The sequence below is a fragment of the Scyliorhinus canicula genome, chromosome 9, assembly GCF_902713615.1.
Source record: "Scyliorhinus canicula chromosome 9, sScyCan1.1, whole genome shotgun sequence".
Taxonomy (NCBI): domain Eukaryota; kingdom Metazoa; phylum Chordata; class Chondrichthyes; order Carcharhiniformes; family Scyliorhinidae; genus Scyliorhinus; species Scyliorhinus canicula.
Genome location: NC_052154.1, coordinates 116,635,689 through 116,653,378, shown reverse-complemented (window position 1 = coordinate 116,653,378; position 17,690 = coordinate 116,635,689). Strand labels below are relative to the sequence as shown.

The 17,690-nt window shown below is 41.8% G+C and overlaps 1 protein-coding gene across 1 annotated transcript in view; it reads left to right on the top strand.

The window, feature by feature from the left end:
- The window catches only part of LOC119971629 (activating molecule in BECN1-regulated autophagy protein 1-like), a 520,908-nt gene that overhangs the window by 195,538 nt on the left and 307,680 nt on the right, over positions 1-17,690 (top strand). Inside the window, 2 exon segments of the mRNA XM_038807450.1 lie at positions 7,276-7,356; positions 8,329-8,429. Of these exon segments, the coding sequence (XP_038663378.1) occupies positions 7,276-7,356; positions 8,329-8,429 (182 nt within the window).

Sequence of the window (17,690 nt, the reverse complement as noted above, 5' to 3'; positions counted from 1 at the left end):
CACATCCTATTTTAGTAATTATTTTGTTTCTGTGTACTTTAATCAAGACCGCAGACCGACAAATCTGCAAATACGTTGCTGTTATGCAGAACTTTAGGGCTTTTGACCTGTTAGATATACTGGTTTATTTTTGAATCTCTTTTTCTCAGTCATTTTGTATAGGTTTCCTGTCAACCTAATTTTTCTTTCATGTAAAACGTAACTCTCAGGTCATGTTTTGTTACAAAATGCACAATACGTTTGGTCAACATGTTGGAGTCAAACATTTTGATGTGCATATGGATAATCCGAGAGGTTGGGATCATTCGTACCTTTTTAATAATAATCTTTATTGTCACAACTAGGCTTACATTAACACTGCAATGAAGTTACTGTGAAAAGCCCCTAGTCGTCACATTCTGGCGCCTGTTCGGGTACACAGAGGGAGAATTCCAAATGACCTAACAGCACGTATTTTGGGACTCGTGGGAGGAAACCCGAGCACCTGGAAAAAAAAAACCCACGCAGATACAGGGAGAACATGCCGACTCTGCACAGACAGTGACCCAAGCCGGGAATCGAATCTGGGGGCCCTGTGAAGCAACAGTGCTAACCACAATGTTACCATGCTGCCTTGGACCAATTAGAAAATTTACCACATGTGTTTTGTTCACGTGTTTTTTGTGGGGTGTGCTGTTCAGTTTTCACATAGAAGAACAACGCATAATTATATCAGGTGGCATCTGTAAACCTACCAATGGTGGGGTTTCTTCCACTGCCAGCAGCAGATCACAAACATTTGAGTTGCAGTCAGGGAAATTTCTGGCCCATTTGTCATTTGCCCCCTGGAACTTTGTCGAGAATGGTTAATGAATGGGAAAGGGCGAAACCCAAAGGAATATGCCCTTCTGCAACAGTTCTGACAGTGTTTATCTATTGGGAGTGGGTGATAGTTTCATAGAATCACTACAATGCAGAGGTGGTCATTCGACCCATTGAGTCTGCACCAACCCTCCGAAAGAGCACCCTACCTAGGCCCGCTTTGCTGCCCAATCCTGGTAATCCCACCAAATCTCAGTGGCCCATCCACCTAACCTGCATATCTTTGGATGCACATTCTTGATTTGTGTGGGATGAATTGAGCCTCTTGTGCTGCAGCAAAGAGAAGTCATTTTCAGGACATTCATTCAGTTCTCCCTTAATGTGGCCTACTTGGCATTCCCAGGAACCATGAATGTTTTGGTGTTTATTCGTTACATAACTGGGCACTGTTGACTCAATAGAAGATGTATATACCTGCTGGAATATGATGGTGTGATTCCAAGAATATCTACCCTGGATATTTCTTTAACCTGGAACAAAAGCAACTTTGACTTTTTAACATCTGTAATGTAGAAACAAATCAAAGGGCATTTCAAAGGAAAAAAAGTGATGGATGCCAAGTCTTTACAAGGGCAGGAGATGTAACAAAAGCTTAGCAGGTATGAGCTTTCTGGAGGCTTGTAAAAAGCAAAAGCAGTTTAAGAAAAGAGATGCATAACACGTTTGAATCTGAAGACTGGAAGGTATTAGGAATCCAAGTTAATTATCATTATAAATCATGCATGTAACCAGTGCTTGCGTCTTTTACAAATAAATTCAGTTCCTGAGCAATTTTAAGATTGGGCTGCTATTGATGAATAACATTTTATAGTCCATTTTTTCTTGTTACATTTTCTTGCTACTTACATTGGTCTCCACTTAACTACAGATAATGTCTGATTAAGTACAAGTATTTAGCACGAGAGTTCAAACTAACGTAAAAAGTCTCTTCAGCTTCAAGCCCTGCAGTCTCGAGAAGCTTGTGTAATGCTGTTGTGATTTAATTGTGTGGGTGTGTGTGTCTGTGGGATTGGTGTAATCTCTGCTAATTGTCTGTCATGACACAATTCACCAGAAAAATAATGCTGTTTTTTTTTTGTTGAAGTGTTCTTTACTATTGGCTTATCATTGCCATTGGCTTTTATCATCCTCTATTAGCTTTTTTGTTGTGTGGTGGGCTTCTTGGCACTGGCAGCATATTTGCACTCCTCCTGTTTCTTCTCTTTTCAGTATTCTCAAGCATAATATTACATTAAAAACATAAATCATCTGTTCTGTGCTGTGTTGTACACAGGACCATGTGTTTCTTGTTATTGATTCACTGTGCTAATTGGTTGAAAGCCTTGAAGTGGAAAGGCTTGAGCACCATCAATTCTGGTAATATTGGCAGCACTGTTTTAAGATAATTGTTATGTCCATTTTTTAAAAAAGGGTTTATTTTTCTTTGAAGCATGTGTTGCCTTATTTTTAAGAATACACTTTTGTACTTCTAGTGTCCAAGGTTCAGGAAAATTCAGAAAAGCGATGTGATGTTCTCTGTTTTGTTGGTCAGGATGTCTTGATTACATAGTGTTGAACAAAGAACATCAAGCTAAGTAAATGAACAAAGCTGATTTATTTACACTATTTAAATAAGATTTGAACAAATTTCTAGATAAAAGAATACTAAACTAAACTATGTATCTCGAACTACAGAACTCTCAACTATACAATTAATCTCTCTCGCGCCTAAGCACCTTCTCCCAGATTCCCAGGAGTCATTTCATAGATTTCATAGAATTTACAGTGCAGAAGGAGGCCATTCTGCCCATCAAGTCTGCACTGGATCTTGGAAAGAGCACCCTACCCAATGTCAACACCTCCACCCTATCCCCATAACCCAATAACCCCATACAACACTAAGGGCAATTTTGGACACTGAGGACAATTTATCATGGCCAATCCACCTAACCTGCACATCTTTGGACATCCCCATCTGGTGGCGAGCAGCATTAACATGAAATTCTTAACCCTTTGTCTTCTTTACAGTATACAAATTATTACAAGTAACTCACCCCCATGGTTTATATATGGAGTGAAGTTTGTTATATAAGCATCCGATGGGAATAACCACCATCAACTCCTAAAGGTTACTGACCAGGGTAATCTGCCCATGGTAATGTCGCTGTTAATAATGCCCTTTTTTGCAAGGCCCATAAGTGATCTATGACATGTGCTTTTCTGGCTCTTTTTCCAATTCAACGTGTTATATAAGTTACGAAATGAACATCTCTGAACTCCTCACTGTAACTACAGTGCAATCATCCATGCTTCAATTACCTATCTTCCCCATTATGAACAGTGATTTTCTGTGATGGATGTGGGCACATTGCATCAGCTTACTCATCCTTGAACAAATCACCTTCACACTTCTAGAGAGAATAGTTAGAATTCATTGTTATTGTTGTCTCTTAGACGTCATGCAATTGAATCAAAGTTTGAGGACTCTGCCAATTTCCATTATTTACCAGAAGGTAAGTTACGGCAGTATTCTGTTCTGAGCAACTTTGACCTGGTCTCGCATCTGTACCATACATTGATAGTATAAATTAATCTATCATTGGACTCAAATGACAAATTTTCAACTTCGCCAGGAGCAATGGAAAAAAATTGAAGGCAATCGAAAGGATAAAAGGAACTTCAGTTGGAGGCTGCCTTTTTTGTAAAAAAAAAAGTTCAACAGCATTTTCCATGTAGGCACCCATGCAGACTGTTACTTGGCTTTTGCCCTTTCCAGTGTGAAACCCAGAAATTCTTCCAGCTTTTAAATTACAGTTCTTCATAGGGGTTGAATGGAGAAGTCACCTTTTTTAACAACTTGATCTCTTAAGTCCCAAGTTCAAATTCTTCCAATTTAAGTCAGACATGCAGCCGAAACAGTTTAATGGCTTTTAAGTAGCACACACTATATTTAAACTGGTTGCAATTTTATTTTAGCCTGAGTCAGAAAACCAGAGTAAAAAATGGAACGATATAACATTTGGTGCAAATCTGCTTGTTCATTATGCAGTTTCGGTAGCTGTAATGGTTTCTGTAATATCACCCATCTTACATATTTGTATTGGTGGGTGGGAAGTGGCAGCACTAAAGGTAGAAGTCTAATTGGAGGGTGTGCCATGATGGGTGTGCCGGATGCAGGGTTTTACCATTAACACTTGTTAGCCAACCTGTTACTTTTGTGCAAGAATTGAAATAACTGAAGTACAAAAAATCAGGTGGGAGCATCGAAAATGAGGTAAAACTTTGAGAATTGGTCAAAATGTTTGAGTGAATGTAGAGAAAGCAGAAAAAGAGCACAGATGGTTTGACAGTTTCTTTTGTGATCAAAAAGTACTTTGATTAATCTACCTTCAAGTTGTAACCATTTATGCAAATATGCAGTCAATGCAAAAATTGTTGTAACTAAAATTGTTTTTTTCATACTCAAATTTAGCTTTCACTGGTTTGTGTGTCTGTTTGCATTTGCAGTACTTATGTAATTGCAGTGGGGAATTTTGAGTTAAGTAAAAACAAACCATTGTTTTGAGTAGGTGGATGTTTGCTTGTTAGAGCGGTTGATGTCTGAACTCCCATGGACCAAGATCTGGTTATGAAATGAAATGAAAATCGTTTATTGTCACAAGTAGGCTTCAAATGAAGTTACTGTGAAAAGCCCCCCGTCGCCACATTCCGGCGCCTGTTCGGGGAGGCTGTTACGGGAATGTTATGTACATTTCCCAATGTAATCAATCTATTATTCTTAGCAGACTCATCTCAAATTCTGCACTACATTTTGAGAATGCAAAGATCTTCCTTCGGAATGAGATGGACAGTCTGATCAGCATAGAATGTGTGTACTGAAGAGATGAAGGGATGCCGTGTGCTTAATTTATGAGTTTAGCTGTCCTTTGCCCAGAGGAAAGAGAATGACTGATCTTCGATGTTATTTATCAAGTATTTTTGCCATAATTACCATTACAAGAAGTAACAATTTAACTTCACTGAATTGAAAGCTTAGAAGGAACTTCTTACTTCATCCAGTGAACCTTACAGAATGTTTTCTATTGGAGCAAAATACCTGGAGTTGAGTCAAGGTGTGACAAAGCTGCACATTCGGTGGTTAGGGAATGGAAAAATAATAGAATGCTGCACTGATCAAGCTTGATAGGTTTACATTCCAATTAATTACTATAAAGTGGAGCATCGTCCCATTTCAATTATCTGTCATAACAACGTATCAAATGTGTTAAGAGTGTGATGTTGGGGTAATGAGCTAGAATAACTTCGTGTTGCACTTGTGTGTGATAACATTTAAAGCTGAGAATTTTATCGCAAGTTGGTGGTTGAGGTGGTACAAATTCCACACACTAACAAACCAGCAGAACTTTCCTTCGGGTTGTTAGTGAGGCAAAGGCGAGAACATCCACCTTCAACCCCACCTGCGATCCCAGTGAGTCCAATACCCTGAAAATGGCCAATAAAGGACAAGGCTCCAGATCAATGTTAAGAATCGCTGACATGGTGTTAAAGCGGGAGGCCCAAAAGCTTGCCACCTTGGGATACAATGAAAACATATGGGTGTGATTAGCCACCCCGAAAGAACACTGCTCACACCTGTCCTCCACTGCCAAAAAGAAACAACTCATCCTAGCTTTAGTTAGGTGAGCCCTACATACTATCTTGAGCTGAATTCGACTGAGTTGTGCACAGGAGGACATGGAGTTGACCCTACGAAGGGCCTCACACCACACATTCCCATCTAAAACAGGCCTCAGTTCTCCCTCCCATTTTACTTGCATCTCATCCTTTGACAAGATTTGCTCAGAGATGCTGGAAATACATCCCTCACGAGGCCCTGCAAGTGATAGCATACTATCCAACAAGGAAGGTGGTGCAGTCGAAAAGAATGTAGGAAAAGTCTTCCAAACAAAATCACATACTTGGAGGTTACGATCCAAGAACCGCACTCTGTTCTTTCTCAGTTCTAGCGGATTCCTGGACTCCTTGCCCAGTTACCCCATGCCTACATGCAAGATTCTCAGAACCTTTCTTTGCAATGCTCAGAATACCTGATTCAAGTGCTGGTATTATTTTGTATTGAATGCTGATATTATTTTGTTTGGCCAAATGGCCTGTTATTGTGCTGAAAGTACTATGGAACAATGAATAACATATATAGGATCCCCTTTTTTAATAAAACCTTCAAATCATTCTGGAGAAAGTTATGTAAATAAAAGCAAAATACTGTGTATGAAATAAGAACAAAGTGCTGGAAATATTCAGCAGGCCTGGAGTGTCTGTGGCAAGAGGGTCAGAGTTAATCTTTCCAGTGGAAAATTACTCGTCTGAGGTTCCAAAAAAGAGTATGTTCAACTCAAAAGATTAACTCTTGTTTCTTTGCAGTTGCTTCCAGACCTGCTGAGTATTTCCAGCACTTTGTTTTTATTACCACCGTGTCAATGTTTGTGTGAGCATCAACATCCATTTGCATTGCATCTCTGTACATCTGCTTTGTGGAGGGTCTTACACAGGTAATTTGGACATTCTGAATTCTCCCTCTGTGTCCCTGAGCTGGCGCCAGAATGTGGCGATGAGGGGTTTTTCACAGTAACGTCATTGCAATGTAAGCCTACTTCTGACAATAAAGATTATTATTATTATTATTAGAATGCTCCCCTGTTTTCACCTTCCCAACTCCACCCCCTCCATCCCACCACTTCACTCTTCTGACCAATGTTTGCCTTTCGTAGCTCAAAAGGAAACACAACAAAATGTCTTGGCATGTGTCTTTATATATAGTAAAGTGAATAAATGATGTCAACTTAATGAAACAGTATATGTACATATCTTTGTTATCTTGTGGTCATTTGCATATCTTTCCTGAACCTGAATAAATTTGAATATAGATATGAAGTAAGTTGTAGCAGAAAATTATTAAGTTGTAAAAGCCTCAACAATAGTTCTTACTGTACTCCGAATTACTGGAAAATTTGCGCACCAGAACCAAAAGTATAGTCAGATTCATATTTGTTTCAAGAGATCACCTCTGCAAATTGATTTAGCAAACGTCTAGTGCACTTTCAAACCAACAGTATGAAGTTGTAAATTATGTTGAAATGCATCACTACATCAGCCGTCTGATGATGTCTCCTGACAAACAAAATTACTTATTGCTCTTATCCCTTCCCAAACAACGCATAACTGATAGTTGAATTTTATGAATATAATGCCTCATTAAAATTAAGGTAATGTTCAGATTCTACATTTTCCTTGTGGTACATAAAGCATTGCATTTCTTTAATGGAAAAAGCGAACACCTGCAAAACTATTTGAAGTGAGTTGAAATGAATAGCATTATTAACTGTTTTATTTGGTATTCAACGAATGTTTGTTTCTTTTCCTTTTTTTGTGTTGAAGGGATGGAGGAGAAAGGTCACGCCATCGAGCTCCAAGAAATGCGAGAATGACAGCCCCATCACTGGGACGTTTCGTTCCCCGGTAAGACCGATGAGTACATTTGTAAGTTTGATGCCTGCTGAAATGTATTTACAGCATCAATTCAAAGTTAATGGAATTGCAAGAATGTTGTTGGCTGTGATTGGTAGGTATCTTGAATGATTGTGAGTGCATGTTGGATATTTCAACCAAATTATCTCCTGGATGGCAAGCTACTGTATGATCCTCCAATATTTTTGGTAATAATCTTCAAATGCGTTTTCTCCAATTTTCCCTCTACTCTAGACAGCTTATATGTGAATCCTCTCTTCCTCTCATTTCTTCCCTGACCTTTCCCCAACCTATTAAGATTACATAGATGGCTGAAGTATCCAATTCAGCAGATCTCTTGCTGAGGGAGAGATAGTGAGGAGTTGTTTAAGAATACAAGAAAAATCAACTTGAGTCACATACTTCCTTCTTTCCATTTTAAATCCTTCCTTTACATGGGACATGGTTAATTAATGATTGTGTACCTGAGAAAGCAAGATTTTGGTTTGCATCTCTAATGCTTTACATTTTGGAGATCAGGCGCAGTGAAAGAACATCACATCAAGTAAAATGAAGGGTTATGACAGTGGAGTTAAAACATTTTCTCTCACAATTGTTGTGTCAAGTCGTTGTAGAGAAATTAAAAAGGAAATTGGATATCCAACAAATTTATAGAGTTAATGCGGAAATGTTACCACAAGAGTGCAAGGGACTCAGAAGCTGTCAGCAACATGAATCCTGCAGATGTTCGTGCATAAAGTATGCTGCTTCTGAACCATCTACATTACATTTCATCCTCTTGTTCTGAAACCTGTTGGACCATATGAAAGTAGATTTTCAACATTCAACTTCCAAACTTTCCCCGTTCTAAATTTATATTTTCAAGTCAAAATACTAAATTGCTACTCACTTTAAAAGAATTGATCATTTATATAAGAATGTTATTGCCCATTTGTATTTGAGCGAATATTTTACTTTCTGCAGGCGATTTCTGCTGCCTGAGTACCTTCCTTACGCTGGTATCTTCCACGAACGAGGACAGCCTGGATTAGCCACTCATTCCTCTGTCAATAGAGCCTTGGCAGGTAAATATTTTCTGTGTCTGCTGAGACGTCATTAACAAACCGATCAAGAGATATTTCCTCACGTTCCAGAGAAAGAACATCACCTTAGGTTATATAATAATTGAGGGTTACCATTGACCCAGTAGTCAAAAGCTGTAAGGATTGCATTATCATTTATGCAGCATGACTACTCGATTCGCTTTTCCTATTTTTGGCATATCTAATTCTATCCATTCCATTTTTAAAAATCCTACTTCTCGGGGGCAGTATGGTGGTGGTAGTGCAGTGGTTAACACTGCTGCCTCCTGGCACCGAGGACCCAGGCTCGATCCCGGCCCCGGATCACTGTCCGTAAGGAGTTTGCACGTTCTCCTCCTGTCTGCGTGGGTCTCACCCCCACAACACAAAAAGATGCCCGGAGTAGGTGAATTGGCCATGCTAAATTACCCCTTAATTGGAAAAAACAGAATTGTGTACTCTAGTTTTATTTTTTAAAACTCCTTCTCAACCCTCTTCAAAAAGTACTCCCTTTTTCCTGACAAGGATGGTGTTTTCAAGCTACTCCAGTTGAGCAACAGACAAACCATTGTCTTCTTGGCACCTCAAGTTTACACTTGCTTTACTTTTACCATTTATTCCAAATTATTCAACTAGGACAGTGAGTTCATTATACAGGATGTCCCAACAATTGCCTGCATCCTACAGTTTTATATATTTTATGTTAATGCAGCAATGAACCAAGAGATCTTTTTAATGCTGTAGATGCTTTTTGTTTAGAGTCTTACTGAAACTGCAATAGTCCACTCATCATCATCATGACTATTTCTAATCTGCCATCTATCTATTCGTGAACTCCAGGTTATTGTCAGTTTTGCAAGTAAGATTTCTGACATAGTGTGTCACCTTTGGAGCAAGCATGTTAGCAAGACTTCCGAGTGCCACGTTGGTCACTGAGTCCTCTAGTGATGTCTCATTACAGAGCCCGTACAACAGAGGACAGTGGTTTAATATCAACTCCTAAAAGGATTCACCAATTTACTTTGGATCTTTTTCTAAGGCTTTCATTTGATCTCGTACAGAGATTTAACAAAACAGTAATAAAAGTTGCCTATATTGGTATATGTTTGCCTAAAGGTGAGTTTGTTGTTTTCAGCAATTCCAGTGATTTAATTGTTGTTATTGAAATTACTGTCTGAAATAAAAGTTTGTAATTTCAGTCAGGATGCTTCAAACCCCAAATATGGTTACAGACCCCAATAATTATACAAAACCTTTTGGGGAATTAACTGTATTAGACCATCCACCTTTGTTGCAAAAATACCACAATAAAAATTAAACTTCACATTTTGAAAATTCTATTGAATAAGGTGTCTGGAGTAGTCATGAAAAGAGAGAAATATCATTACTGCGTATGCAAATATATAATCGGATCATCCTGATAGAAGTTACTCCTGTCGTCTGCGTGAATGCTATTATCAAAAGACATGTCTATTGGCTATTCTTTTAATGAGCTGCTTCTAGGAAGGGCCCTGAAAAGAGCATTAATATCCAGTGTCACAGGTTTTTGATAAAATTAATTTCAAAGCTCACTTAATGTCTAGGGGATTACTTGCTCTTATGTTATTAATACCAAGATGGCAGCTCAAATGTCCAACTATGTGAAAATGTCTTTCTATTGTATTTTTTAGTATTCCGAGATTTTTTAATACAAAACTAATATAACAATAAAATCTTCATTCACACTCAATTTTTAAAACAGTCTTATTTCACTGGATTGAAATGGCAGCATCTCTTTGTAGGTGCATTGCATGCTAGTTTTCAAAATGAGACTGTGCCATAGATGTCACTTAACTGTTAGGATAATGGCAGCACAGTTATAATTAGTTTTTGTGTCTGACCATGACTTTATTATGGACAGCTACATTTGATTGCTTTGCAAGTTTTTCATAGAATAAATTAATAATAGAGCACAATTAATGAACCTCCTCCAGCGAAGAGTTGTCTTTGTCTAGTTATATTGCACACAAAGATGTCAGAATGTTGATCACAGCCTTATTGCCTCTCCAATGATTATTAAATTTCAGATGCGTTTTTTGGAATTGATAATTTGAGAATAACATTTGTCAGTAGAATTGCCAGCTGGATGTTCAAAATATTGGTGGAAGATGATATATACCAATACATTGTAATAAATCTTATGTGTGCCCTTTTACAGTTGGAAGGCATTAATTACCATTGTTTGGCCATTATCAATCATTTGGCAGCACAGTAGCATCGTGGTGAGCACAATTGCTTCACAGCTTCAGGGTCGATTCCCGGCTTGCGTCACTGTCTGTGCGGAGTCTGCAAGTTCTCCTCGTGTGTGCGTGGGTTTCCTCCAGGTGCTACGGTTTCCTCCCAAAGTCCAAAGATGTGCAGGTTAGGTGGATTGGCCATTCTAAATTGCCCTTAATGTTGGATGGGGTTACGGGGATAGGGTAAAGGTGTGGACCTGGGTAGGGTGCTCTTTCCAAGAGCCGGTGCAGACTCGATGGGCTGAATAACCTCCTTCTGCACTGTAAATTCTATGATTCCATGATTCAAAAATCTCCAGCATGTCTGTAGCTTGTGGCCATAGGTAGTGAGAGCATAGTTCACGTGAGCACGCCTAGGCAGGCCACATTTAAAATCAGCCTGATTTCTTACAGGTGAGTGGGAACTAATCGTTTCTGCTGAAGGTGTCTTTGTGCAAATTTTGCGTGAGGACACGAGAACTCAAATATCCTTCCATGGTCACATAGTCTGCTAATCCTCGTGAAGGATGAAGAATGTCCATTTGGACAAAAGGGTTGTTGGTACATGGGAAACCATAACCAAGCAGCACTTGCCTTCATTAGCATATTTGTTAGATTGGGGTGCATGCTGGGGAACCATCAAAACTGTAATGAACTCCAATTGGCTTTATTGGTTGGCCAATTGGAGGATGAGCTCCCTCAATGATAGCTCATTAAGGAGGCCCATATAATCACCTGTGTAGGCTTTGTGAGCAGTCTTAAGTTGACTGGACTGCTAGCAGCACTGTTTGTAGCTGCTCCTGTAATATCGTTATTGTAAATAAATATTGGTGTGGTGACGGAACTCCTGCCTCCCGTGGATTACTACAGTGGCGACGAGGTAAACTACAAATTTTGCGGAGACCAGCTGCCGCACTTGGAGGGTAAGCCTTGCCATTTTAAAAATGCCGTTTTTTGGGAGGTTAGAGGCATTCGACCCGGCTATTGAGGACTGGTCCCAGTATGTGGAGAGAATGTGTTACTTCTTCCGGGCAAATGATATACTGACGGACGAAAGGAGACGGCTTATCCTGCTGTCGGCGTGCGGACCCTCCGCTTTTGCCATTATACCTAGTCTGACTTATCCCGATGCGCCGGACACGAAAACTTTCCAAGAAGTAACGGTATTGGTGAAAGAGCACTACGACCCAAAACCACCCCTCATTTTGCGTAGGTACAGATTCTACACAGCGAAGCGGGAAGACAGGGAGTCGGTCACGAATTTCTTGACCCGCCTGAGAAGGCTGGCGGAAAAATGTGAGTGCGGCCCGACACTAAATGAAATGCTTCGGGACCGGTTAGTGTGTGGTATAAACAACCTCACAATACAGAAACGCCTGTTGGCGGAAACTGAGCTAGACTGCAGGCAGGCGTTACAGCTCGCACTGTCCCTAGAAAAGGCAGCAAGTGGGGCGCAGGAACTACAGGGCATGCCAATGGAGGTAGATACCTGTGAGAGGGACTACCACAACGGGTCCTGCTACCAGATAGCCGCTCTCAGGAAAAACCTGAGGAATAGAGGGAAAAAGGAAAACCCCAAGTCTGCCAGGACTAACTGGAGACAGAGGGAAGTACCGGCTGAGGCTCCCCCAACAGAGAAGGAGCGTTTCTGGCACCAGACAGAGTGGGGTAACAACGACAGAAACCCTAGAAGGAGGTGGCAAAAGAGGAATAGCAGGTGGGGACGCAGGGAAGTACACAACCTAGATGCCCCATCCTCCTCCGAAGGGGAACAATTATATAATATTACAACGAAGAAAACAGAACCCATTAGGATTACCCCATGGGTGAACGGGCGGCCGACAATAATGGAAATAGACACGGGTGCGGCCCGTAATGGAAGTGGCAGCATTTAGAAAAATCAAAGATGGACTCCAGCCACTAACCCTAACAAAAAGATCGACAAAACTTAAAACCTACACGGGGGAACCCCTGGAAGTTCTAGGCACGACTCATGTACCTGTGGAATATGAGAAACAATTGCTCAGATTACCGTTGACGATAGTAGAGGGCTCCGGACCGAGCTTAATTGGACGAAACTGGCTGAAAGACCTAAAATTAGATTGGATGAAAATTTTCCAGAGTGGAAGCGGGCAGCTGAGTGGAGTACTCCAAAAATACCCGGCGGTCTTCCAGGAAGGTTTGGGGGCAATCATAGGCACCAAAGCAACTTTGCACGTGGACCCAGAAGCCCTTCCGAAATTTTGTACGGCCAGACCGGTACCTTTTGCATTAAGGAAGAAAGTAGATGACGAAATAGAAAGGTTACGGCGCGACGGCATTATCAGACCAGTACAATTCTCGGAATGGGCAGCGCCGGTGGTACCAATTTTGAAGCCAGACGGCTCGATACGTCTCTGTGGAGATTTCAAACACACAGTAAACAAATACGCACTGCTGGACAAATACCCAATCCCGAAAATAGACAACCTATATGCCAAATTGGCAGGTGAACTTTTGTTCACGAAACTAGACATGAGCCACGCCTACCTGCAGTTAAAACTGGACAAGGGCGCCCAGAAGTTCGCTACGATCAACACCCTGAAGGGCCTTTTTCGTTATACTAGGCTACCTTTTGGAGTGTCATCAGCCTGCACTATATTCCAGCGTACAATGGAAAATATTCTGCAGGGACTACCGCAGGTGGCGATTTATTTGGACGATGTCTTAATCACGGGTAGGACAAACAGGGAACACTTAAGGAACCTGGAGGAAGTGCTCAGGCGTTTTGCAAAGGCAGGCGTACGGCTAAAAAGGGAAAAATGTGTTTTTCTGGCCCCACAAGTGACGATCCTGGGATATAAAGTAGACGAGTCAGGCTTACATCCATTAGAAGAGAGTAAGGGCAATAAAAGAAGCCCCAGCTCCCACCACGGTCCAGGAGTTACGATCATTTCTAGGGTTGGTAACCTATTATGGAAAATTTATTGAAAATAGGGCGTCCATCCTAGAACCCCTCCACCAGCTACTAAAAAAGGGGCAAGAATGGAAATGGTCCACCCGCCAAAACCGAGCATTTAGGGACATTAAGGAACAGCTGTCATCCAAAAATGTCCTAGAGCATTATGACCCAAGGAAGGAATTGGTGGTCACTTGTGATGCATCCCCCTACGGGGTAGGAGCCGTCTTAGCCCATAGAGGAAGGAATGGGGAAGAACAGCCAATACCTATGCTTCGAGGACCTTGGCGATGGCTGAGGGGAAGTACGCCCAAATCGAGAAGGAAGGACTGGCGGTGATAGTCGCAGTAAAAAAATTTCACCAGTATCTGTACGGGCGGAAATTCACCATAGTGACGGACCATAAGCCGTTATTAGGGTTATTAAAAGAAGACAAGTCAATACCCCCGATTGCATCAGCTAGAATCCAACGCTGGGCGTTGCTACTGGCGGCATATAGATACGTTCTGGAGCACAGACCGGGAACGTGAGTAGCACATGCAGATGCTTTGAGCAGACTTCCCCTCCCGGACACTCCGCCGCAAATACCAAAAGTACAGGAGACAGTAATGACTCTAAATTTTTTGGACACCCTACCAGTAGACGCACAACATATTCGGTTGTGGACGCAAAAAGACCCAGTTTTAGCCAAGATGAAGCATTTACTGTTAACAGGGGAACTGGAAAGACCAGTGGAGCCCCAGATGCACCCATACTGGAGCAGAAGGGACCAAATAACCGTAGAAGACGGTATCCTAATATGGGGAGCCCGAGTAATCGTCCCAGCTCAGGGCCGTCAGGCAATCTTAACCGAGTTACATCACGGACACCCAGGGGTGTCTAAAATGAAGATGCTAGCTCGAAGCTACATTTGGTGGCCAGGTTTGGACACAGACATAGCAGCCTTGGTACGTCGGTGCCAGAAGTGCCAACAGGGGCAAAGAGTGCCACCAGCGGCGCCATTGCACCCGTGGGAATGGCCAGGCAGACTGTGGACCCGCCTGCATATTGACCACGCCGGCCCTTGCATGGGCTCAATGTTTTTGGTGATAGTGGACGCCCACTCCAAATGGTTGGACGTCCACCGGGTAAACACGGCAAGCACCGCATCGACAATTGAAAAGCTCAGGGCCTCGTTTGCAACACATGGACTGCCGGAGGTATTGGTGTCGGACAACGGAACGGCATTCACAAGTGGGGAATTTGGAAAATTCCTGAAGGAAAACGGAGTCCGTCACATCAAAACGGCCCCTTACCATCCAGCAACCAACGGCCTGGCAGAGAGAGCGGTCCAGACACTTAAAGCGGGACTCAAGAAGCAGCCGGCAGCGTCAATAGACACAAAGCTCTCCCGCTGGCTGTTTGATTACAGGACCACACCGCATTCCACAACGGGCATACCGCCAGCTGAACTCTTAATGGGAAGGCGGCTGCGAACGAGGCTGTCTCCTTTTCCCAAATTTAACGGGAAAAGTGGAGAAACAACAGGAGGCCCAACGCAGGGGGCATGCTAATAGTCGGCAGCAGAGACATTTCCAGGTGGGGGCATCGGTTTGGGTCAAGAATTATGGGAATGGACCAACGTGGGTCAAAGGCACGGTCGAGTCCCAAACAGGGCCCATATCTTATGAGGTTTCAATAGGAGGTAAGGTGCTGAAGAAACACCTAGACCAAATAAGGGCAGCGGAACCACACCTGGAGGCAGGCGAAGCTGGACCGCCTCAAGCTGGGATAGCCCAGACGGAAAGGATACCCACACCCCAGCCCTGAGCAATTTCTCCAGACCCTGTCATCCAGTCATCAGAGTCGGAGATGGACACACTCGACGAGGCCGCCGCGACACCTCTCCCCGAGGAGGAGGACGAACAACTTCCAAGGTGGTCGTCAAGGAAAAGACGAGCACCTATAAGGTACACCCTGCCCACTTCAGAGAACGACCCGGCGGACGACACAGAGGTGACAGACCCAGACATGAGGAGCAGGAAGAAGCTCAGAGGAATGCCAGCTGGCAGGAATTCCTCGGACCTTGGGGGGGAGGGGTGTAATGAACTCCAATTGGCTTTATTCGTTGGCCAATTGGAGTATGAGCTCCCTCAATGATAGCTCATTGAGGGGGCCCATATAATCACCTGTGTAGGCTTTGTGAGCAGTCTTAAGTTGACTGGACTGCGAGCAGCACTGTTTGTAGCTGCTCCTGTAATATCGTTATTGTAAATAAATATTGGTGTGGTGACGGAACTCCTGCCTCCCGTGGATTACTACAAAAACCATTGCTGTAAAGTGAAACACATTGTGTATATCAAGTAACAGACATGGATCAGTGTGTTCAGTAGCATCATTCACTTAACAATTTGTAAACTATTCTTGGATTAAGAATTGAACCCAGAATTCGATACCAGTCCATGCTGAAAATAAATTGTATCAACAGAATAATTGTGATGACTGTCGCAAAAATGGCTCGCGTGCCATCATCGAAGAATAATTAAATAAACTTTTCATTGTGACATCACTAACAATTAATGAATTTTTCCTCATCCTTGGTGGTGGGTAGAACTAGTATCTATCCCCTTACCCAGTGACTCATTTCATAATTATGTCACAATGGTATTCAAATTCTTCTCTGGGCTACCCAGCCTGCCTGCAAATATCGACTCTCCTCTGGAGTCCATCTGCCCAGCTGTAAAGGCTGTCAATTAGTTTAAGGTAAATGGCGACACTTTGCAGAAATTATTTTTTTTAGTTTGCAGCAAATAGAATTAACATGTAAAATGTCAGTAAGTAAGTGGGTGGGGAATGGAAATGTGGTAGTAGGGAGATAGAAATGTGATGATCTGGGAATTAGGAACCACCATTTGACATAGCTATTATACAGCAACATTGAACAATGCAACATTTTATACACCATCGTGAATAGCAAATTAAAATCCCCTATTTATTTTTCAAGGACGCAAAATTCATAATGTAAAATGAGAAGTCTCCTTTCAATTTGTCTGGTAGCTGTAGAGAATGGTGTCAGCCTAGTGATCTCATTCTTAACCAAGCAAATTCATTTTCTCATCTGGAAACATCTGTGTGTACAGAAGATACATTTTAACTGTATTAAATATGATTGTATTGCGCACATGGCGCATGAGGGTTTGGAGCATGAAAGTTAACATGCTTGATGATCAGAAAATCAAGTTTCACATTCTAAGCATGAAAGGAATATGATGAGATTTTCTTGCCATCTGTTAGTTTAATTTTCAGCAGCTTAATCAGTGCAGATTAACCAACTATTAGAAAAATAAATCAACTAGTGTGTTGCCACTGTAGGTAAAGCCATCTGTACCCGACTGAAAAATAAATTGATGAACAATGTGTTTCAAATGGAAAATCAACACATGTTTCTTCTTCATAAAGACCTTTGTTTTACCCCAGAGGTGTGGGGGGGGGGGGGGGGGGGGGGGGGGGGGGGGGGGGGGGGGGGGGGGTGTTGATGGTGACTCTGAGCAAGAAGAACCCATTGTGTGTGGTGGGACAGGAACAGGCTCAGCACTTGCCAGTAGCTGCCCAAATTTGGTATCGATGATTCCCCTTATTGCACCGAGTAGGATCCATAAAGAAGGTTGCATTTTTCTTTTAGCACAACATTTACCTTGGGTTCAGTGTTAGTATTTCTGTAAATTAACCTGTTGTTCGCAGTACTCCATAGTTTGTCTTCACTTGCCTAATATCTACTTGAAAATGATGAGCTAAGATTGGAACTGAGATTCAGTTTTGTTCCACCAATGCAGCTTCATTAGCTTTGGAAAAGTTTGGGTGGGTAGCTTACTGTATAAGAAACTGATAAATGGTAGTAAAACCATGCATAATGTTGACAACAACTACACATTTTGCTGAAACTTCTTGAATATAAATAAAACTGTGAAGTTGTTTTACTTTGTCTATGCATGCATTATTATTTCTGAAATTCAACTTTATTCTTATGTAAAGCTATATAGAAAGGAATTTTAAAAAACCTTTAAAGCATGTGTCGTAAGAAGGATCTGCAGA